General features: G+C 41.5%; 1 protein-coding gene across 2 annotated transcripts in view; it reads right to left on the reverse strand.

Annotated features, from left to right (window-relative positions):
* usp6nl (USP6 N-terminal like) overlaps window positions 1-24665 on the reverse strand; it is a 97803-nt gene extending 73138 nt beyond the window's left edge. The window contains exons 1-3 of one of the 2 annotated variants that reach the window (XM_017707609.2): window positions 24575-24665; window positions 24294-24399; window positions 15869-15954 (exon numbers count right to left, since the gene is read on the reverse strand). In XM_017707609.2, coding sequence (XP_017563098.1) covers window positions 15869-15872 — 4 coding nt within the window. In that variant the 5' untranslated portion in view covers window positions 15873-15954; window positions 24294-24399; window positions 24575-24665. Of the gene's footprint in view, window positions 1-15868; window positions 15955-24293; window positions 24430-24574 lie in introns of those variants that run through there. The other variant, XM_037537653.1, reaches the window with a different exon arrangement.

A 24665-nucleotide genomic window follows, 5' to 3' on the forward strand; every position in this document is an offset into this window, starting at 1 on the left:
TCATTACAGTTAAAGCAAAAAGAACTTGCTTCTTAAACTGTGAAAAAGTAAATTAGCCCTCTCGAATTCTCTATCAGGTTTTTTTTCCCCAAAAACTGAAATTGTCGCCATTATGCTTAGACATCAGGCTACTTGTCATGCATTTCCGATATTACATTGCCCTTTTATCTTTTGGGGTTGAACTGTGTAAATTAGATTTAATACGGTCATTCTGGTCTAAACAGGGATTTTAATATGCTGTGTATAATGTTATGTGGCACTGCACTGTATCCTCCACTTCCACTGTTTAACAGAACTCACAATTCAGCATCCTTTTTGTGTTTTCATCCAACAGAGTTTTCTCAATGCCTAGCGTGCATTACACTAATACGCCAAACAGCCACTGGAAATCCCCCTCAGTGATAAAGCAATTCACTGATGAGCTACTTTTATAGAGGCTAATAAATGCAGGTGGCATCCTAGCAGGAACATTAGCTATCTGGCTTCTTTCTGCATTAGTCAGCTGGTGGAACAAAGAACACTTTTCGAACAGCCCGGCCCCAAAAATCCCCCCCAACACCACTGTACTGTTATTAAAAGTTCCTTACGCCTTCAAAATACATCACTGGAAGGGGGTTTTCCCAGTCTTAAAGCAGAAAAATCACACTATGAGATTACTGCAGCACCGCATAGCATGTCTGCAGCAGCTATAGCGATGGTTCTATTTATTCTTTTGGCCAGAGTGTCCTTTTAAGGTTTCACCTTCCATTTCGGACTGAAGCTTTAAAAGATAAATATTCAAACAGACTGTTCCCCAGATGGGAAGGAGGAAAGACGATACAGCGATAAAGACAAGGAAGAAATGACATTGAGAGAAATGACAGATTCACTCAACTCCAGCAGTACAGAACACTTCACTTCTATTTAACAGCGTTTGGAGCCGAGGCTAATTTTAGCCGAGGCTGCATGAATAGAGGCCTTTGAGCCTTCTCTTTCACAGCAAGGACTGTCTCTCCCTTTCTTTCAATCTGTTCTTTTCCTCCCTCTCTCAGAAACGCTGACATGCCCTATGTTTCTGATGGTCACTCACCACTCTCTCTCTCTTTCGTTGCCGATCTTCTTTCCTCTATTACAGCTATCACTCTGAGGCCTGAAGCTACACATGAAAAGCAGCCAGAGATCAGGTTTTAAAGGGCTCATATTCTGCATTTATGTCCCCTTGTAATATTTCTGAGGCATTATGTCCCAAAAACAGTCATATTTCATATTTAAGTGAACATATTTTAATGTTTTCATCCCTTAGAATTAACAGGTGTTTTTGTCAATGAGCATTAAAAACTGATACATGCTGATGAGCTTGTTCACAGCTTGGCTTTAGTTAATCTATTAATTTCAAATCATATTTATTTTGTTCATTTTTGAAGGCTAGGATGGATCTAGTACAGGTTTTTGTGTGCAACGGAAGTTTTAAACATCAGATTGGTGGGCAAAGCAGAGAGGGCAGAGGTTCAGAAGGCCTGCTAGCTAGTTAGCTTGCACACCACTAGCTACATACACTAGCATACTACATTGTATCTCCATTTTTGATGTTTTTTCAGTTTCTGGCATAATCTGAAAGTACTTGTTGCTCTTTATGATGCGTATAAATTTCATGGTGAATGCATCAACAGAAATGACCCAAAATGCCTTCTGGTTCCATTGACTTACACTACCATTTTGACTTACAAGTACCATTTAGATTTTTCATTTAGTGCTCCTGGAAATGTAAAGTAAATCAACAATCCATCTTTACAAAAAAAAAATTATTCATGCATCTTTGATTTCTCACAGCTTTCTGTAAAGCTTGTCCAACCTAGCAACAGTAGTGCCTAAACAACTCATCTGTGGGCAAAGAATGGACAGGTCAGTTCTCCCAGTGTGAAGAGAAGAAACCTGATCTCAGATTCTCAGCACCCATGTGTATGTCAGCTATAATAAGCTGCAGTGTGTGTTAATAAAATGAGAGTGATAACTGCATCAGATCACAGCCGACTTCATCTGAACAGCTCGAGCTGTCTTTAATAATGCATGCTGGAGTGCATGCTGCGTTTTCATTCAGTGGTAGTGCAGCAGAAACAGCAAGGCATGCTGAGTTATAGATGTGTGTGTGTGTACTCTGTGCGTGCGTATTTATCCCTTTGCTCGGGACTACAGTCCCCCAGCCTAATGCAAGCATGAATACTGTGTGGCTGTGTAGACATTAATTTGCTCTCTAAATAGAAATGCATTTATTTGTTCCATTAAAATTTGCTGCTTTCATTAGAGAGAGTAAAATCTTTTGATTACTGAAGTTAAGGTCAAACAGCACAAACAGAGAAATACATGGAAATATGCACACTTATATGAATTACAGGCATGTTAGTTTGAGTCTGTGTGTGTGTGTGTGTGTGTGTGTGTGTGTGTGTGTGTGTGTGTAAATCTAGTCTGAAATTAACACTGAAAAGCACAGCATGATATTCCCCTCTACTGAGAGCGAGAGAGCGAGAGAGAGAGAGAGAGAGAGAGAGAGAGAGAGAGAGAGAGAGAGAGAGAGAGCTAGAGAGGGGCTACAGAGAAAAGGGGACCAAGGGGGAAAGAGATCATATAACAGTCTCTGTGGGAACAGACAGTGAACCAGGACTACGAGAGTGGTTCCCTGTGTCACTTCCTGTTTGCTACTCATATTTCTTGTCTGAATATTCCATCCAGGCAACGTGAGGTCAACGTTTAATGTCAGTGATATTTCTGTGTAAAGTCTGATCCATAAATTTGCATTGGCAGGCCAAGCATTATTAACCCTCTTAATTCTCTCAGCATGTTTATGTCATTAAATGCCTTGTTTTACATTTTGTTTATTCATTTCTGACTCACCTCTCCATGGATCACCACCTTATCGTGGTGGAGAGGTTTGTGTGCTTGAAGGACCCTAGGAGCTATATTGTCTGGAGCAAAAGCTCCTGGTAGGGTCTCCCATGGCAAACTGGTCCTAGGTGACAGGCCAGACAAAGTGTGATCCATAATAACCCCTATGAGGACAACAAAGCAGGACTTGTGTACCCTGCCCGGATCAGGGTTACCGGGGCCCCACCCTGGAGCCAGGCCTGGGGGAGGGGCTCGCCAGCGAGCGTCTGGTGGCCGGGCATTCACTCATGGTGCCCGGCCGGGCCCAGCCCGAAGGAGCTACATGAGTCCCCCCTCCCATCGACCCACCACCGATGGGAGGGGCAGTAGTAGGGCTGCGGTGCATTGTGGATTGGGCAGTGTCCGAAGGCGTGGGCCTTGGCGTTCTGATCCTCGGTTGCTGAAACTGGCTTTTGGAACTTGGAACGTTACCTCACTGGCGGGGAAGGAGCCTGAGTTGGTGCGCGAGGTTGAGAGATACCGGCTAGATATAGTCGGGCTCACCTCAACACACAGCTTGGGCTCTGGGTCCAATCTCCTTGAGAGGGGCTGGACTTTTTTCTTTTCTGGAGTTGCCCATGGTGAGAGGCGGCGGGCAGGTGTGGGCTTTCTCATAGCCCCTCGACTCGGCACCTGTATGTTGGGGTTTTCCCCGGTGGACGAGAGGGTAGCTTCCCTACGCCTTCGGGTTGGGGAAAGGGTCCTGACTGTTGTCTGTGCTTATGCACCGAACAGCAGTTCAGAATACCCAGCCTTCATAGAGTCCTTGGAAGGGGTGCTTGAAAGTGCTCCTCCTGGAGACTCGATTGCCCTACTGGGGGACTTCAACGCTCACGTGGGCAACGACAGTAAGACCTGGAGGGATGTGATTGGGAGGAATGGCCTCTCTGATCTGAACCCGAGTGGTGTTCAGTTTTTGGACTTCTGTGCAAACCACAGTTTGTCCATAACGAACACCATGTTTGAACACAAGGATGTCCATAAGTGCACATGGCACCAGGACACCCTAGGCCGCAGTTCAATGATTGACTTTGTAGTCGTGTCATCGGACTTGTGGCCATGTGTTTCGGACAGTCGGGTAAAGAGAGGAGCTGAGCTGTCAACTGATCACCACCTGGTGGTGAGTTGGTTCAGGTGGTGGGGGAAGATGCCGGCCAGACCAGGCAAGCCCAAACGTATAGTGAGGGTTTGCTGGGAACGTCTGGCAGAAGAACCTGTCAGATTGATCTTCAACTCACACCTCCATCAGAACTTTGACCAGATATCGGGGGAGGTGGGGGACATTGACTCAGAATGGGCCATGTTCCGCTCCTCCATTGTTGAAGCGGCTGACTGTAGCTGTGGTCGCAAGGTAGTTGGTGCCTGTCGGGGCGGTAATCCTCGAACCCGGTGGTGGACACCCCAGGTGAGAGATGCCGTCAAGCTGAAGAAGGAGTCCTACCGGACATGGTTGGCCTGTAGGACACCAGAGGCAGCTGGCAGGTATCGACAGGCCAAGCGATCTGCGGCTTCAGTCGTTGCCAAGGCAAAAACCCGGGTGTGGGAAGAGCTCGGTGAGGCCTTGGAAAGTGACTTTAAGTCTTTAGACTTTACACTGGCAGTGAAAGGAACCAGGAATCCTGATGTACACATCAGGACCTTCATGTGTCTTCCAAGTTATATGCATTGCTTATTATGGTAAAACGATGGTAAGTGGGAAAATAATAAAAAAAATAATAGATTGCAGTTCTTCATCATGAATGCAGCTTCAAAAAGATAAGGTTTAGGCCCAAACAGCAAACCTATTATGAAACAATGTCTCAGACAGCACATTCAAAACCATTCAGCTTTCCACAGTCTTCCTGTCATCACCTCTGGGAACAATTCGGACTGAGTAAGTTTCTCTAGAATGGACCATTTCACACCAAACCACTCTGAATGACTCTGTCCACATCTTAACTATTTAATCATTCAGAAGAAACAGGGGAATTCCACTTCATATCCTAAAGCAAAATAACAACAACTGAAAGCACTGGGTGCTGATATAGCTGAGGAGGCAGGTCTAGGTTGCCCCAGCAACACCACAGGCAGTTCTCATTGGTCAGCGCAGCAACTGTATGGGGCGTAGATGTATGCAATAACCAATGAAAATCTACTGCCACATGGGGGTCACTCTACATCTCTGTATGACCATAAAACATGTCAGTTTTGCCAACATATTGCTGGACATTTATGGACTCAGTGGTGCAGGGGAAATTTATGAAACCATTTATTCTTCTGTCCTGAGGTTATCAAGTGCAGTGTGTGTGTGTGTGTGTGTGTGTGTGCGTGCGTGCGCGTTGTTCTCCTTATGATTATATTTAGCAGAAAAGGGAAACGCCATTAATTACTGATACTGCTTTCATACAATTAACACATGATCCAAGTTAAACCATTTGCACTACAGATGTGCTTTCTGACTAGCTTTGATATTCGAAATGGGTACAAGTTTGGTCTGAATAGTGGAGGGGACCAACGTTAAGAGGCTGTAGCTTCCACACAGCAATTCAAATATAAAACTATGTTCACATATTTAAAATCAGATATGTATATATAACTATATATTAATAACAAAATGTCCCACTGTGCTTTGCTGAATGTGGCTTGGAGAAACTCAAGCATAATGTGTGGCTACAGCACATCTTAGACCACCTCCTGCAGAGGTTTGTGCACCTGGATGTTACTCTTGCATCTTTGATGCATTTACGCCTGCATTTTGAAGCCTTAATCAGACACAATCCTGATACTCATGATGCATGAAACAACCACATGTAAACAGGGTCTAACTATGTGCTGACAACAAAAGATATTCCCATATCGATGTGAATAAGTCACAAAAAGCCACTTGCATCTGTGCAGCTTTTTATCACAGCTTTAAAGCAGCTGACAAAACTAAACTCTGTTTAAAGAGCGTTGATAAAATCTGCATATAAAAAACACACAGCGCTAATATCTAACCTGCATGCAGTAAACAGAGCCAAAGAAATTCTGCTTTAATAGAGAAACAAAGAGATAGAGCAGAGAAACTGAAAAAGCAGATTTGACTGCCTATCATACAGTATTTCTATTCAGAGATAGCCACACCATCTGTACCTACAGGACACTGTGTGTGAGCACTGAGAAAGAGAGAGTGAAAGAGAGAGAGAGAGAAGGGAAAAGCTATAGAATACAGAGAGAGTGAGAGCGAGAGAGAGAGAGAGAGAGAGAGAGAGAGAGAGAGAGAGAGAGAGAGAGAGAGAGAGAGAGAGAGAGAGAGAACGAACACAATTTGCATAAGAAATGAGGAAGAAAGGAACAAAGAGGGGGAGGAGAGAAACAAAATGAGGAGAGAGAAAAGAGAACAGAACAGAGAGAAAAAGGCTAAGAATTCAGAGAGAGTGAAAGAGAGAAACAGTGTGAGAGAGAGAGACAGAGAGAGTTAGTTTCCTCTGGTTTCCACTGTTTACTGAGAAATGTAATCATTCTCTTGAGTGACTTCCTTCCTGCTTCCATCCATCCATCCATCCATCCATCCATCCATCCATCCATCCATCCATCCATCCATCCATCCATCCATCCATCCCTCTCTCTCTCGCTCTCTCTCTCTTGCTCTCTCTCTTGCTCTCTCCTCCTTCTGACTCTTAATCTCTCTTTTCACCCGCTCCTCTTTCTCCTTCTCTGCACAGATTGCCTGTGTCCTCCCTTTCACTATTCACAGCCTTTTTTCTAGCTGTCATTCTCTGTGTCCAGAGACACACACACACACACACACACCCCATCTTCCTTTTTGACCAGTGTCCAGTTCTGAGCTGTGCTGTCAAATGTGCATTTTTCAACTTCATCAAAACAGAGGGTAATAAAGAGTAAGAGAGAAAGAGAATGAGAGAGAATGAGAGAGGTTGGGGAGAGAATCTGGGTTGAATTATGTCACATTTCTAAATACAATCTAATTACATACTGTTATAGTACAGACAAAACTGCAGCTTCAAAATGACTGCTGCTATTTGTAGCTATGTGATGTACTGCTGTCCATGTTTATAGATAACAGTGTGTCATGGAGGGTCAGAAACCACATATTTGAGATCACCTAACAACTAAAACACAGGTTAAGATGAGTGTGAGATGATTTAGGCATGTACACACACACACACACACACACCCCAATTCCTTCACTTCATATACATAACATTTTATAATTTTACAATAAATCTTCGGTATCTGGTTGCCAAGGTGTCGTTCGGGTATTGCGGTGCTACGCCAGATGTTTGTCTTGCCTGACCACTACTATGACATTTCAGGTGGTAGGTGCCTGTTATGTTATCTCAGGTGGTGACTAAGGTTGCTCAGCTGTTGCTATAGCATCACGGGTGCTTGCTACGTTGGTGCAGCATCCCAGGTGGTTGCTAAAGTGCTGTTAACCTGTTGCTACAGCATCTACACTGGTTGCCAAGGTATTGTTAGGCAGTTGCTGTGGCATCCTAGGTGGTTGCTTAGGTGTTGCTAAATAGTTGTTATGGTATCCAAGGTGGCTGCTAAGGTGTTGCTGGGCAGTTGCAGTTTGTCCAGCCAATAATAAATTAGAATTTGTCACCTTGGTAAAACAGTACCTAGGTACACGCTCAGAGCACGTCCTCTGCAGCTGTAAGCAGTGGAGTGACAGATAAATAAAGGGAACCACACAAGTGGCTCAGGTAGTGCAGCTCGTCCAGGATGGCACATCAATGCGAGCTGTGGCAAGAAGGTTTGCTGTGTCTGTCAGCGTAGTGTCCAGAGGCTGGAGGCGCTACCAGGAGACAGGCCAGTACACCAGGAGACGTGGAGGAGGCCGTAGGAGGGCAACAATCCAGCAGTAGGACCGCTACCTCCATCCTTTGTGCAAGGAGGAACAGGAGGAGCACTGCCAGAGCCCTGCAAAATGACCTCCAGCAGGCCACAAATGTGCATGTGTCTGCACAAACGGTTAGAAACCGACTCCATGAGGATGGTATGAGGGCCCGACGTCCACAGATGGAGTTGTGCTCAAAGCCCAACACCGTGCAGGACGATTGGCATTTGCCAGAGAACACCAGGACTGGCAAATTCGCCACTGGCGCCCTGTGCTCTTCACAGATGAAAGCAGGATCACACTGAGCACATGTGACAGACGTGACAGAGTCTGGAGACGCCGTGGAGAGTGATCTGCTGCCTGCAACATCCTTCAGCATAACCGGTTTGGCAGTGGGTCAGTAATGGCGTGGGGTGGCATTTCTTTGGAGGGCCGCACAGCCCTCCATGTGCTGGCCAGAGGTAGCCTGACTGCCATTAGGTACCGAGATGAGATCCTCAGACCCCTTGTGAGAACATATGCTGATTCGGTTGGCCCTGGGTTCCTCCTAATGCAGGACAATGCTACACCTCATGTGGATGGAGTGTGTCAGCAGTCCCTGCAAGATGAAGGCATTGAAGCTATGGACTGGCCCGCCCGTTCCCCAGACCTGAATCCGATTGAGCACATCTGGGACATCATGTCTCGCTCCATCCACCAACACCACCTTGCACCACAGACTGTCCAGGAGTTGGCGGATGCTTTAGTCCAGGTCTGGGAGGAGATCCCTCAGGAGACCTTCCGCCACCTCATCAGGAGCATGCCCAGGCATTGTAGGGAGGTCATACAGGCACGTGGAGGCCACACATAATACTGAGCCTCATTTTGACTTGTTTTAAGGACATCAAAGTTGGATCAGCCTGTCGTGTGTTTTTCCACTTTAATTTTGTGTGTGACTCCAAATCCAGGCCTCCATTGGTTAATAAATTTGATTTCCATTGATGATTTTTGTGTGAATATTTCATTCATTCAGATCTAGGATGTGTTATTCGAATGTTCCCTTTATTTTTTTGAGCAGTGCATTTACAATGTACAGAGCATCAGGGGGAGATTGTGTAAATGTGATTTTTCAACAAACATTTCATTAGTTTCTGAACTTCACTCATTCAGTTCCCTGTTCTACAGTGTTTTTACAATGTAATATAGGAGTAACATGATCTTTATGTTTATATGAGTGTGTGTATGTATATGTGTGTTTGTTTGTATGGCTCAGTACCTGCCTTACATGCCTATGTGTACTGTTATTTTGCCCAACCTGTGTGTGTGTGTGTGTGTGGAGTTAATTACCATAATTACCCCCTGCTCTGAGCAGACAAATAGCATAGAGCTAACGAGTGTGCACTAATTACCCTGCAATGACTCATCATGCCGTCCTGATGGACAGATTTCCAAGGAATATAAACAGAAGGAGAAAAGGATGGAGTGGACAAAAGGGAGGAAGATGCTGCTTTTCCATTGGAATGTCAATGATTGAAGATTTTGCTGATTAGACTTGCAGTGCATAGAGTTAGATTTTATCCACATTTAAACCTGGAATAAACAACAACAGTGATTTTAGAATTTTGAAAAAAAAATGAAATACACAAAGAAAAATAGTAGAAGTAAAATAAAGAGGTAATATTTAACATTCTGAACTATTTCTAGGTCATTGTTTAAATTGAAGTAAATCTGTGACACTGACCATGTTAAGGCCTTTGAGCAAAAAGGTCAGATTTTTTTTTTTGTCTTATCTCTTCCACTGAAACATATTTAAACACCTAGATTTGATTTACTGATAAGAGGATTTGAACAAACTTGCCCATGACAGTTCGAGCACATGTGGTCATTAAAGCAAAAGAGAGAAACAGCTTTCAAGAATAGTAAAAATGACTAAAATTCATGTTCAAATTTAAAAAAAATTAAAAAGAACAAAAATTAGAAAACAACACAAAATAGAAGCATTTTCAGTAGTGGTTGCTGAAGAACTGCTGGTTCGCACGGAAAAGACCTGAAGAAATGTTGGAGATGGACCGAAAAAATAAATATTCTGCTCTCATTAGATTAATCACCACTCTTACAGGATAGATATTCTAAATCTGTTGTTGTTTAGCTTAAAACTTTTAAACATTTAGCTTTAACCCAGCTTTACAAATTTTAATGTACAGTTACTATCATTTGCTCAATTTAACATATTGAAGAAAAAAAAATAAAACAAAAAGAGAGAGAGAGAAGGTGCATGTGTAGGGGTGTGTTTGTGTGTGTGTTAATTCACTTAGTGAATGTGCAGCTGCATATTCTGGTATAAAGAAAGCTACAAGAAAGTATCACACATACAAACAGGCAAAAACAACACAACAGGACACACACACACACAAAATTAGTAAACAAAGTACAACACTCTTGTCCCTGAGTCTGACACACACACACACGCACACACACACACACACACACACACACACACACACACACACACACACACACACACACAATTAGTAAACAAAGTGCAACACTCTTGTCCCTGAGTCTAACACACACACACACACACACACACACACAAACACACACACACACACAATTAGTAAACAAAGTGCAACACTCTTGTCCCTGAGTCTAACACACACACACACACACACACACACACACAATTAGTAAACAAAGTGCAACACTCTTGTCCCTGAGTCTCTCTCTCTCACACACACACACACACACACACACACAATTAGTAAACAAAGTGCAACACTCTTGTCCCTGAGTCTAACACACACACACACACACACACACACACACACAAACATTCTCCCCCTGTGTGTGCAGCTATTGGAGTTAGGGGAGGTATTTTGGGTTGAGCTGCTGTTGTTTTAGGTGTGTGTGTGTGGGGCTATTTCTGTTCTGCTTGATGTTGGAGATCAAAGAAGCAAGACCTTTACTGAGAAAACGGCATTATTTGAAGGGGGGGGCGGCGCAGAAAGAAGCAGAGAGAGAAAAAGAGGTACAGAAAGAAATAGAGTAAAAGAGTTAAAGGAAGAGAGAGAGAGAGAGAGAGAGAGAGAGAGAGAGAGAGAGAGAGAGAGAGAGAGAGAGAGAGAGAGACTCTCTAGGAACATACATATAGACCCCAACATTGCTGGGGTCCCAGCTAATGTGCAAAATTTTGAGCTGAACAATATAAACAAAGTATTATATAGCAGTATCATGACTATATTGCTACGTATTTAACACATATTTAAACTGAAACACATTTTACACTGCATTAAAAATGAAAAGGTGAATCAATGACATGATGTGGACAAAGATCAGCCTGTGTTATTCTGACCAAACTAAATTAGTTTTAGATTACACTTGATTTAACAAAACTACCACTGAAAGTCATCTGGAACTGATTGGCCAGATACTCACTGCACACATTTACTGCAGTCTTCCGTTACATCAGTATTGCAAAGGACACTATAGTAAACTAATAATATACTGTGAAGCTCCACCTCAGAAATGTACTAAACGCATTATTTGTAGGGTTGGGTAGTAACACGCCGCACTTACTGAAGTCCCTATGCTCAAGTAACATTTTTATGGATTCATATTTCATGTGTTGTTTTCAGATGCTAATACTTTTACTTCTACTCAATTATATTTATGAGGAAAGGAATGCATTTCTACTCAGATCCACTTTAGTTACTAAAATTTAGCTCCTGATTCCTTTGTAGAGTTTAATGTCATTCTGCTGTGTTGGTTCAGGATCTGTGCTGCTTTGTGACTGATAACCCCTCTCAGTTTGGAGCTTTATGATTTTATTTTGAACCAACAGAATCCCAAAAAGAGAAGGACAGAGGCTAAGGAACTTCAGTTGCTATGCTGACAGATACTGAATGCACTAAGAAATTCCACTGCAGTTGTACAAGTTACTCCGTAGTTAAGTAGATTTATGAGCTGCTACAATTGTTCTTCTGCTCAAGTTGTTTTCTGGAAAGGACCTTTAACTGCAGTCATTATTTCACTGCAGTAGCAATACTTTAACTATGGATTTAGACTGCACACCTTTGATGGTTTGATCTCAAGCATGCACCCCCTTATATATACGGGGTCGTTGTCCTGTTACTTTTTGCATATCCACAACTCAGCCTGTATCTCTGTCATTGCTGAGCTGTTTTTATTCTCTTGATGGCTCTGTGTGTATGGGCATGTAACTCGGCTAGAAGGTAAATGGTGTAATCCCTTTAAATCTCTCAGCTTGGCTCTAGCTGACCTATCCCATTGCCTTGCACTAAATGCTTCACAGTGTCCTTAAAGACCACGCACGTGCACATTAGCAAACACACACGCATACATGCACATGCATGCACACACAAACATGCACACACACACATTATATATTATATATATCACACACACACTCATACATATATCATATATATATATAGTACACAGTGCAGTGCTGCTAGTTATAATGATGTTTGCCATGTAGCAAGATTATTTATCTAGTGCTTTTTATTGTGTGAGCCTTTCACAATTAGATTCACCGCAATGCAAATATCACCATTTTATTCACTATCCAAAACCACCAGCAAGCCTACACGTGTCTTCTGAGATTTTATTTGTAACGTTGATGTTAGTAAATTAGTGCTAAATCTGGATAACTAAGTTTTCATTGGGGACTATTTTGCCTTACAATGCCCTGCATGTACTTCTTCACCATGAATGGATATTAAAAAATAAATACTAGAACCAAATCATAAAACAATTTCTCAGGCATCCAAAGGCATATTCATAACCATTTTAAATAGCAGCTTTCTTTAAGGTAGATTTTAAGAGACCTTCGAGGGCACATTTTCTATATGTTTGTTGCATTTTATGTTTCGTTCCTTGTGGTTCACTTATAACAAATGTGTGGCTGTGTTTACCAAAAATAGTCATAATAAATTTTTACATAACCATTTTCCAATCTCTTTTCTTTTATTAACCAGGCTGTTTTTGTTACTATGCCTTTAAGACTGTTGCATGTAAGTATGTATGTTCTGTTCAAACTGGCTGCACTGTATTGTGCCCTGTTCAAAAGGCAGCTTTACATTTAATTATGTAGAAATGTTAAATACATTGATGGAAATTCCCCTTAATTAGAAAGTTGAGTAAGATTTCAGTGATCAATTTAAGTCATAGAATCAATTGTTATTGGTGAGCTAAGCTGTTTAATCTGACTCACTAAAACGAGCCGGAAATCACATCTGTAGTGTGCACACTCCTGCCACAGTTTACACACTCGAACTTGGTTACAACACGCACAGCCACACCTGCTGACGTTTGAAATCACTAACTGACTGATCCTGATTCAGAACAGGAAAAAGAAATCATCATAGAGCATCTGCCAGAAGGCACGTGATACTACACATTGTGTGCTCAGACAGTACTATACATGCATTTGGTACAGTACTACTGCGTACAGTGTGCTCAGACAGTACTATACGTGTATTTGGTACAGTACTACTGAGTACAGTGTGCTCAGACAGTACTATATGTGCATTTGGTACAGTACTGAGTACAGTGTGCTCAGACAGTACTATATGGGCATTTGGTACAGTACTACTGCGTACAGTGTGCTCAGACAGTACTATATGGGCATTTGGTACAGTACTACTGCGTACAGTGTGCTCAGACAGTACTATATGGGCATTTGGTACAGTACTACTGAGTACAGTGTGCTCAGACAGTACTATATGGGCATTTATTTGTTTATAAAACCAATACAATTAGAACAAATGCACATAAGCACATATGCAAAGCATTGTGATTTGATGTGTATGAGTGTGTCAGCTTCACCATTTCTAAAGTTTTTCTCAAGGAAGTCCAGTATTTACAGTTACCATCAAAACCTAGTTTATCCAATTCAGGCCTTTATTAAATTAAATAAGTTGCTGCTGATGGAATTTAAATTCATGCAATGGCTGGAGTGCAGCGAGAAGTCACCAGCAAAATCTGTGTTATTCTAACTGTATTAGTCTAAAGAACATATTCAGAACTTTTATAAAAATAAAAAAAGTTACATTTTACTGTGTTTATGCTCATTTATATTTGCAAGCTTATAAAATGTTTTTAATGGCAAAAACACAATCACTGCTGAGATAAATCATTTCAAATCATTTATTATCATTAAAACTTTAGAGCTCAAAATCCTACACATTGTCTAAATTGGGCCTATCAGCTGGTCTACATTTTTGCTTAATCCCAGCTCCCAGCACATCTGAATGAAGCCATTAAAGTAACATTAATGACAGGTTCCCCCCTTAACTCAAATACAGTAGATCTATCAAGACATGCTTGTACAGTATGTCAAGACATACCTATGTATATCACTTAGCAGGATGCTAATTAATGGTCTATAATCTTTTATTATGTGTTAGCAACATTAGAAGTAAACTTCATACTAATGTTTGAAGGTTGATCGACTATATTTGGGGTAAGGAATGAAACTTGAAATTTGATTTCTTGCTAAACTATTCTTCTGATGGAGTTCTAGATTAAATAAAGGCTAGAATAAGCTTATGAGGGAAGAACAGTGGAGCACATTTCTACTACACCTGAGTCAGGAATGTCATTTCTGAGAGCATTCACTTCTGCAGCAAACTAAAGGCTGGTCTCTCTCTGTTATGTGGATGAATAACCAACCTCCAAACTGACTGAATCAGCCATGCTACACACAGGAAGACGCTGGCATTTCCCTAAGATGACTCATTTCATTTCATTCATTTCCAATCATCACACTGCCACACCTGAAATACTCCCTCAGCTTGAAGTGCTGCTGTAATCACACCTCGTAAACCCTGCCTGAGCAATGACCGAGGAAGGATACTGATCTAAAGAGATTACTTAAAATTAAATAATATCAAGGTATCCTACAGGATCGAGTCAGGGTGGCTGTCCACAGGCTGACGCTCAGCTGAAGCGGGGTAATGCAGGGGGGGCAATGACCTGAAATCATTGCCGTAAATCTACTATTTAAATGTAATCTACTTTTTGGAGTGGACATGTCAGAGCCCACACCACAACCAAACAGAGACGCTGGTTCATACCAATATTCCTCTTTGCCACTGTGCATGCACGTCAGATCAGCAGCTACCTGAAGTGCTTGCGTGAGGTTATTGTAGAATACATACAGCTTCTGGGAAGCTTTCCACAAGATTTCGGAGTGTGTCTGTGAGAATTTGTCGCCATTAAGTTAAAAGAACAACTAAGAGGTCAGACACTGATTTTGGACGACATGGCCCATTTCATCCCAATGGTGTTTAGTGGGGTTGAAGTCAGGGCTCTGTGCAGGCAACAGGAGCTCCCCTATATTAAACTCGTCAAATCATGTTATTATGAACTATGCTTTGGGCAAAGGGCTACAGCCATCCTGAAACAGTAAAAGGTCTTCCTGTTACCTAAATGTTAGAAGTATTAGCATTAAATGTTACCCTTCAATGAAACCAAGGGGCCAAGCCCAAACCTTGAAAAACAGCCCCAGACCATTATCCCTCCTTCACCAAACTTTATTGCTGGGACTAGATTGTAGATGGTACCATTATCTTGGCATCTGCCGAACACAGATTCGACCATCAAACTGCTAGATATTGAGTGTGACTCATCACCCAAGAGGATGTTTCCAGCTCTCCAATGTCTAGCAGTGGCATGTTTTACACCACTACAGCTGTAAGCCATTGTACATAGTAATCTTTGACTTGTGTGCAGCTGCTCCCAACTTGAGTGAAAAGAGAAATGTTTCGATGTTTCACAAAACTATCTATCAAACTACTTAATTTTTTTTTCGTGAACCCTCCCCCACCCCACACACTAATGTATGAGGTTACCAATATATCTGCCTTACAATAAAGTTTCCATCATTGCAAAGATTGTGCAAGTAGACTGGTGAGAGTAAGATACTGAGAAATCTCAGATAAGCTTGCTACACAGGTCACACACACACACACACACACACACACACACACACTCCACAAACCCAAACATGTTTACACTTTGCTGGGCGCTAGTCGTTTAAGATTACTGACCACTTTCTTTTGAACCATATGGCCAAGCCAGCAGGAGGTCAAAGACGCAGAGCCGCTTAACGCCGGTGTGTGTGTGCGCATGTGTGTAAGTACTCACTCATACTGCGATGCTGGCTTTTGGTTGACAGCTGAGGTCCAGGTGAGGCTGTTCTCCGCAGGCGTTCTCCTCAAGGCACTCATGTCCTGTAGAACACAGAATAGGCATACTGAGAAAATGATGAACAAGACAACGCAATACTTTTTGCACTCAACAACATTCTTTTTCTGCTTTTTTTGCTTTGCATATCTTCTTTCTTTGCTCACTTCTCAAACTCCAAGACACGTATTTACCATCCACTTTATTAGAAAACCCCACCTTATAGGTGTACAAACACTAGAATATCATTCTGTGCATCCAAATTCCACTAATTTTTTCAATGTCAGCATAATTCAAGGGTTAAGAAGCACGCAAAGTGATTCAGAGAGGTTTTATGTGAAGTGCTCCATTGTAGTGAAACTTATCGGCTCTGAATTGTCCACAGCACTGATGATATGAGCTAGACATGTAAAGAGTTTAACAGCTCAACAAGCTACCTCAAAGACAAAATGGTGACAAATATGATCCCTAATGCTGGAAACACTGTTTTATAGTGCTATAAAACACTCTAAGTGCACTAATTTTACCCTTATCAACATTATATAAGCACTTGTGTATGTTCACAGGTCATTTTGGATAGCAAACAAAGCGGCTGAATTTGCACTGCAGACACTGTGACACCTGCTATCGGAGTCAGTAAGCTTCTCTACAATTAATCATTTCACATCAAAACCACTCTGAATGACTTTGTTAGCATCTCAACCTTTCAATTATGCAGAAGATTGGTGGAATTCTCCTAGTTAAACCAGACTGTCACCTAGCCAGAGGTGAAAAATCAGGAGGTGGAGAAAAATCAGGCAACATATGTTGTCTCAGTGTGATGTGGTTTTGAAAGAAACATTGTTTGGTTAACAGCTAACATTAGCTAGTTAACCAGTTTGTTTTCCAATGTCACAATGCCACTGTGTTGACTAAGAAGCAGTTCCTTCACCTAGTTTGAAGTTAATACATTTGTAGACATGGGTTTATAAATGATTTAGGTGTGGTTTACCAAGATGAAGTTCTGAAACTGAAGCGAATCCCTTCATGCTCCTACATCGTTTCAGATTGCAGTAAATTAGCTTTTTCACCACACAAATCTTACAGCATACCATGCACCCACAGCTTTAGCCTTCCCAGTGCTTCCCTATTATCACATAGTACAAACAAAGCTAAACTGGACCAGACATGTGTGCGCCTTTATGCACAGCGAAAATGTCAACTGAGGATGAATGTATGGTTGAGAAACACAGATAACACAGTGAGAGCTGGGGAGTATTTTACCTCGAACTAGAAGTTGACGTGAAATTGTAAAATGAGTTTGTGATGCCTAGACCCATACATTACAAACATGATACAGGCTCTTATTTGCTTTGCTCAACAAGTAGCTACTCTGTCTCGAGGTCTCTGAGTCTACAGATAACAAGTAATACAGTTGTATCAGCGATGAGATAAACAACCAAGCCATGAAGACTTAGTGCTGAAAGAAAACAACACATGTTGAAGCAGCAAAAAAGCGTAATTCCACACTTAACTAATGAGTGAAAGATTGAGATGAGTCAGAGAACAGCTCAGATACAGAACAGTGCCTAAAGAGGGGGTCATCATAAACACAGCACTAACTAAAAGGATAAAATGATTCACAGGGCTGGAGCATAATAAGATACTGTGCGTCACTTGTAGGGGGGAGCGGATGGGGTCAGTGGGTCCAGATTCTGACTGTAGTGCAAATGCAAAATTCTTGGTCTATAATCAATGTATCTGTACCTGTTGATAACACCACCAAGAACAACTATGGACAACAGTAGTCAAATTAAACAGGTCAATTAAGGAATATCTACAATGACAACAAAGACAACAACAACAGTAATAATACTACTATTTCTATTAACAATACTAATAAGATGAAGAAAATAAGACTGGCCCCTGATCACATTAATTGTGTCACTTAAGTGGTAAACGTAAATTTGAAAGTCAAAAATGTGAACGTATTTAAACAGATTTAAAGCATGTGCATGCAAGAGTGACAGTGAGTTTCCTAATTTTAAGTTTAATAAGTTCAATAAGTTCATAAGTACACACACACACACACACACACACACACACACTAAGCCAGTTCTCCTTCTGGGTCGTGAAGTTTACAAGTAATAAAGTTGATTGTTTAATCATGGAGTAAGCCAAATATTGGGATCATATTTAAAATACATTACGTTTTGGAGCTCTATTTGATTTTGCACCAATAACTAAACTAGAGCCGCTGTGATTTATCAGCATCATCGACGTTTCTGATACTGTAAATCTTGCATTTTCATGAACAATCAGCTTTCTTGTGCGCACAAATAGTCTGTACAGTGTCAACATCACAAGGAAATATATATGCATATTTTAGACAATCACTAGATAAAGGTGTAGTGGATTTGTCGAACTAGCTGCTCCAACGTCCAGGCTGAGGAGTAGCTCAATATTCATGGTACCTTTCTTCAATAATATAGGCACAGCCAATAATGTGCTAATGCCACAGAGAAGATGCATAACCCAGAGGAGGCAGAAAGAGTCAGAAACCTATAAGCCAACTTGCGAAGGTTAGGCAGATCTTGTTGTAGTGTACACGCTACAGTGATTAAAGCCAATTGTTGTCATCAGGCAGTTAGGTTGGACCATATTAAAATTGCAGTGGCAAGCAGTGAGTTTTAGAGCCAGGTCTTCATATCTGGCCATAAACATCAAAACTTGGTCAAGAATGATGTAAAACAGGCATGTTAAACTGGGCACCCTCCTGGCCAAAGTGCCATGGAGATTAGCGTTTAACACTCTGAATTCAGTTCATGAAGGCCTTGCTAATTAGCTGATGAGCTGAATCAGGCGTGTTCCACGAGGCACTGAAGTCTGCAGTGCTTTGTCCCGCAAGATCTTGATCCTGACATGCAAAAATAAATAAATAAACAAAAACCAGTCAGCCATCATCAAAAAAAATCTACATGTAATTCTACATCAAATGCTAATTTCTGCTAAGAGTCTAGTAGCATGCTGGCACTAAACTAACAGTGAGTAACATTTTTTTATTATTCCATAAAATGTACCATTTTGAAGCTTGTAAAAGACAATCCATTTCTTATCTGAAGATTGTAACAGACAGTAACAAACATTTAACCTTATCTGTTGAGGTTTTACAGTGATTTGTTTAGTAAGAGCTCTGACACCGAGTTACTGCCACTGGTTTCTATTTCTAACTTTTGACTGAAGCCTGGTTAGACTTCAGCTTCTTTTCGCAGTAACAATGTATCTAGGACTTCCCAAAGGCCTACAGCAGAGGTGAGGAAGTCCGGTCCTGGGCCGCATAACAGAAACATCTTTTTGTCTTTAGGTCTGAGATCTCAAGGTAAGATTTTTCACAAATTTGTATTACAGAAGTAAATCTTACCTTAATTTAGGAATCTTATTGAATCTTATCTCAAGGGGATCTAAACTTCCTTGAGAAAGCTGACACTCAACTGTCATGTCTGTTACCTAGCAACCAATCATACGTGCACATCAATGTAATGCAATCGTAATCAGAATAATCAAGTTAGTTATCCAGACAGCTAGCTACTATTACTGATGTAAAAAGATCAAACAAAACTGAAGTGCAATAAATTTGAAGTTAAGAATACTGTGACAGGGATTTGTGCTGTTTATCAGAGCATTGCTGCTCTCCCGTTTCAGTTCCCCAAAGATTTAACTGGCTGCGCTAATGTTATTCTTCCTTATAAACAGTCACAGGTTCAGATCTGTCTCCTCATTATTCCCATGCTGAGGTGTTCCCATGGGCATAGCTAGAACTTTTAGAATGGGGTGGCCAGGCAAGGCCCAGAGATTTTATTGGGCTGGCACACTGACAGGAAAAAACAATAAAATAGCATTACTGATTTAAACTTACAGACAGACACATTGATTTTTCTTTGTACATAACTAAATATGTCCATCATGTCCAGATGAAGAAAATATTCCATCAAAATAACTAGTGCTGAAAGTAAACTGAAAGACAAACCTGTGTTGATGTAACATATTTTAGTAATTTGTAAGTAAATTATGTATTTGAACCGACTAAATTAAATGCATCACTTTTTTCAGAGCACAATGTTAACATTGGAAAAAAAATTCATACAGACAGGCCATAGAGGTTATTAATTTAGGCTCCATTCACTACAGATTACACGCAAGTCTAATGGTTAGCAAGCCAGACAGACAGTAAGCTAACCTACAATACATTCATGCTGTCAACAGTAAAACTAAACTAGTTAGCTTGATAAACAATTACAGCTGACTAAAGTTTGATAATTAACATGTTAACATTACACAATAGCCTACTTCCTATTCCACATTGTAGCTTGCAGAGCAGCACTGCTGAAGAAGTTGCACATTCACTTACCTGTTTACTGAATAAATCACAGCAAAATATGATAATAAATGAATGCCACATCATTAGACTCCCCCTAACTGATTGGTAACTACCCTGGTGGCCAGAAGGGTGGGGTGGAAGGGTGCATGGAAGACGTTTTAGGAAAATAAATAAATTCTGATTAATCAATGCATCGATAAAACACTTTATCACTGCATCGGTTACACACATCTCACCATCGTGCCATCAAGCTGATCTTCCCTCTTTTTTACTGCCTCATTCTGGACTCACACACAGGGCTATCATTATAGTAGCGTAATGAGCACTTTCTGTGTGTGTCTGTGTGCTGAATGAGGGTAATCGGAGCAGGGTGTTAGAGGGGTAGAGGGGGTACAGAGGCTAATAACAGTAATAACCGTAACAATCCTGACTCTGCTGATACTGAAGAGGGTTAACAGGACATCATAAAGATTCAACACGTTCATCTCTTCCCTACGCTCTCTCTCTCTCACACACACACACACACACACACACAGAAACACACTTTCACAATGATATCAAGTGACCTTTTTAATTCTCCACTAAATTGAAAGATGATCATAGAAGAAATTAAAGAAAACAGGAATGCAGGAGACAGAGAGAGCAAAAACAGGGTAATGGGTGAAAGGAAGCAGAAAGAGCGAAGAAAAGATATCAATGGGGATGGAGAGCGAGAGAGAGAGCGAGAGAGAGAGAGCGATAGAGAGAGTGTATGTGTGAGACACAAGAGCAAGAGAGAGAGAGAGAGAGAGAGAGAAAGAGAGAGAGAGAGAGAGAGAGAGAGAGAGACTTAAGAGTGGGATGTGGGATTACTGACACCATATGTTCACCTTTGTGCTGACGGGGTCACCTTTGGATACCAAACCACGATGGAAAGAGCAGTGTGTGTGTGTGTGTGTGTAGGACATTAACCTGGCCTAAACTGCACATTCCATTCTTATGTGTGTGTTTAAGGTTAGGTCTTTATTTTCCTGCCAGTGGGGTTTAACACCAGGGCATATGGACATTCCTTTTAATTTCAATGGAGAAAGTGAAAAACTGTGACTGTGCGTGTGTGTGTGTGTGGACAATTGCCCACTCTGATGAAAATTCAAAAAGTTTGTATTTGTGGGGGCAACTAATCTAACTCGACAAGCTTACAGTGGAGCATTTCACATTAAACCACTCTTAATCACAGTGTCTTAATGGTTTAAATTTGTAAAAATGGGTGAAATTCTCCTTTAACATGTTTTCCACTGTATGCACATTACATTATATGCGTTTACCAAAACAATGGTAATGACAAACTAACACAACCTCACTATCACCTCACTTACTTTGTGAGGTACCTGACCCGAGCCTAAACGAGTGGGCCAAAATATCAGGTTTCTGGTTGACTTTTTGTGTGTAACATCAGGTTTAGTTTTGTTTTACAATGACTGATTTTTTTTTTTTTTTGTTATTTAGCAGATTTCTCCCACTTTTACGCATTTTCTCTCTTGCAATCTCTCTCTCATAACATTAGTTGCATACAGAATAGCTCTGGAGTCTAAGGAGTGGGTGAATGTGTCTCTGAATGAAACCATGGATGAAGTTCAACAGAACATCGATGGCAGTCACACCACGGTCGATGAGAGGGATGTGCTGGGTTGGTGAAAGATCACAGCAGATCGTTCCTCTTGCTTGTTAATTTAGCTTGAAGTGTGGTAAGCATTCATTTTTGCAGTAGCATCAGTAGCAAGAACTTTAGCAAAGTTGTTCAGCAGCTGTTCAGAGGAAGGAGGATGTTCTCTGCCATGTACAATAAGCAATTTCACAAAAATATACTGATAAACTGTTACATGTAGTGTATTGCATGTGTGTAGAATACTAGTTTATCCCAGCACGACATACTCTGTCCATGAACTCAAGCACCCAGTAACAAAGCAAAGCTCCGTAAAAACGTGTCTGTGATAATCCATCTCTGTTAATGTGTGCAAGCAGGCTCAAGTCAGAATCAGGCTTCAGATTTAGCAGTCCAAGTCGACTAGCCCTTGTCTGCTCGGGTCTTAAACTTATAGGTACCAGGTTTGTGCTTTAATTTCCTGCTTATGCAGACCTCTAGCTGCACGTCATCCACCTGATGTGTCCAGTGTAGAGCAGCACATTATTTTTTTCTGTTTGTTTTTTGCAGAGGGACAGATAATGTTGAATATTTATTGAACAATACATTGCAACTTCGGATTTGAAATATGACCGGAATTACCACTCCTACTGACGCACATACACATCAATGCACACTAGAGTGTGTGTGTGTGAGTGTGTGTGCTGGCAGGTCAGGTATGGCTAACAGCATTCTCCACCAGTGCCCTACTACAAAATCATTAACGTGCCAGCTGCTCTTCCTGCTCTGTTGCTATGGCACAAAGCTACACACACACACACACACACACACACACACACACACACACACACATCCTTCCCTATGCCTCCCTCTTTCCCTTTTTCCTCATTCCGCTGCCCTGCTGACACCAACCATCCACTGAATCAGTCCATCGTGTTTGTGTGGAAAGGTTACGCAAGCCTGTGCCAATGTGCTACTTACACACACAAACACACACACACACACACACACACACACAGTCACTCCAAAACACCAGCACCCACTGACTGTAGAGCATGTGTCAGACCCGATTCACTTAAACCTGTACTTTACTCGAGGATGTGTAGATTACTGTTCACTCAGCCACAGGTTAGAATGCTGTTTTGCTCAAGTATACAAGCACACAAGCGACCACCCAAACCAAGCGACCACCCAAACCAACCCCCAAAACACTTCCCACCAGATTGCATTGAGATACAGTTCTACTGTAAACACACCAAATCTATTCACCTACACTACTGAACTCTTAGATGGAATCTAGGGTTGTCACTTTTACTTTAATTATATTGGTAATCCAGTAACTGAACAATTATTTTACAATTAATCAATTAATTGTTGGTTTGTTTGTTTGTAAACTAGGGGTTTATACCAACACCCACAAAAACTCTATCTCTCTTCATTACTTTCCAGCCTGTAAGTGAATCGACCCAAAACACTTATGCCTCAGTGTTGTTTATTCAAAAACAGGAATAACATATTATGTTTATCATATTAACAATGATAAAGCAGGGCTGGGCAATATGACGATATGTATCGTTATTGTGATCAATTACACCACAATATTAATAATTCTTGAAGCAGCTTTCTGCTATACCGCCCAAAATATTGATTAAGAAATAACCACATATATTCTGTATCAGAGTTACACTACACAGAAACACACAAAAAAACTTTTTTTCTGGAATTAAAATGACAGCTATGTTTACATCGACAGCGCAAGTAAACTATTGCAAAACCTAACCAGTGAATTCCTGTTCATCGGCACTAGCCGCTGTAAAGGCATATTTTTCAACAAGAAAACAAACAAGAAAATACGAACTACATACGAACTAAATACGAAAACGAACTAAACGGTGTAAAGTAAGAAAATAATTCATTAAACTTTCCTTCATTCACCGTAACGACCCAAAACTTTCCCAGCACAACTCAGAAAACGATTCAGCTTCATCAAACGGGCTGAGCTACTGAGTCCGTGATTGATAGCAGGTTGGACCAATAAGCGGTCTGTGTCATCATCGCCAACCAATAGAGCTGCGCTGTGGGTGTTTACGTCCCACCCATTAGCAACGACTAAGCTAAGCTAAGGCCTCGATGAACACAACGGAGAAGAAAGTTTTGAGTAAAAATAAAAGTCTTTCCTCATATTATTTACAAACAAGCACACAGGTGAACAAGTAACCTGGCAAATAAGTGCACGCCGTCTCTGTGATTCAGACGTAAATACACATTTAAGGTCAGAAGCGCTGTGTGGCTTTGCTAGTAGCAGTGTTTACAAGCCGGAGTGTGGAGTAGAAAGTGTGTGAGTGAGTGTGTTTTCTAAGTTAATAAATGAGTATCCAAAGCAGAAGGGTCGGTAAGGCCGGGTTTACCTGCTGCTCCCCGCTCACAGCTCACCCAGCCCGGCTCTCTTCTCTCCGTCAGCCTGCCGCTGGGGAACGGCCATCGCGTTGCAGCGGGCAGGCAGGAAGTGGAGCTCTGAGCCGGAGACAGAGAGGGAGAGAGACTGGAAGAGCGGACAGGTATACACACACACACACACACACACACACACACACACACACACACACACTGAGCGGGACACAGGTACTGACTGACACACATACACACTCACTCGTACACATTCACTGGCCACTTTATTAGGTACACCTACCTTGTACAACTGAGCAGGTGTTATCAGGGAGGTGGATCATTCTCAGCACTCCAGTGACACAGACATGGTGGCATGTCACACTCACTCACAC

Source organism: Pygocentrus nattereri, chromosome 1 (genome assembly GCF_015220715.1).
Source record: "Pygocentrus nattereri isolate fPygNat1 chromosome 1, fPygNat1.pri, whole genome shotgun sequence".
Taxonomy (NCBI): domain Eukaryota; kingdom Metazoa; phylum Chordata; class Actinopteri; order Characiformes; family Serrasalmidae; genus Pygocentrus; species Pygocentrus nattereri.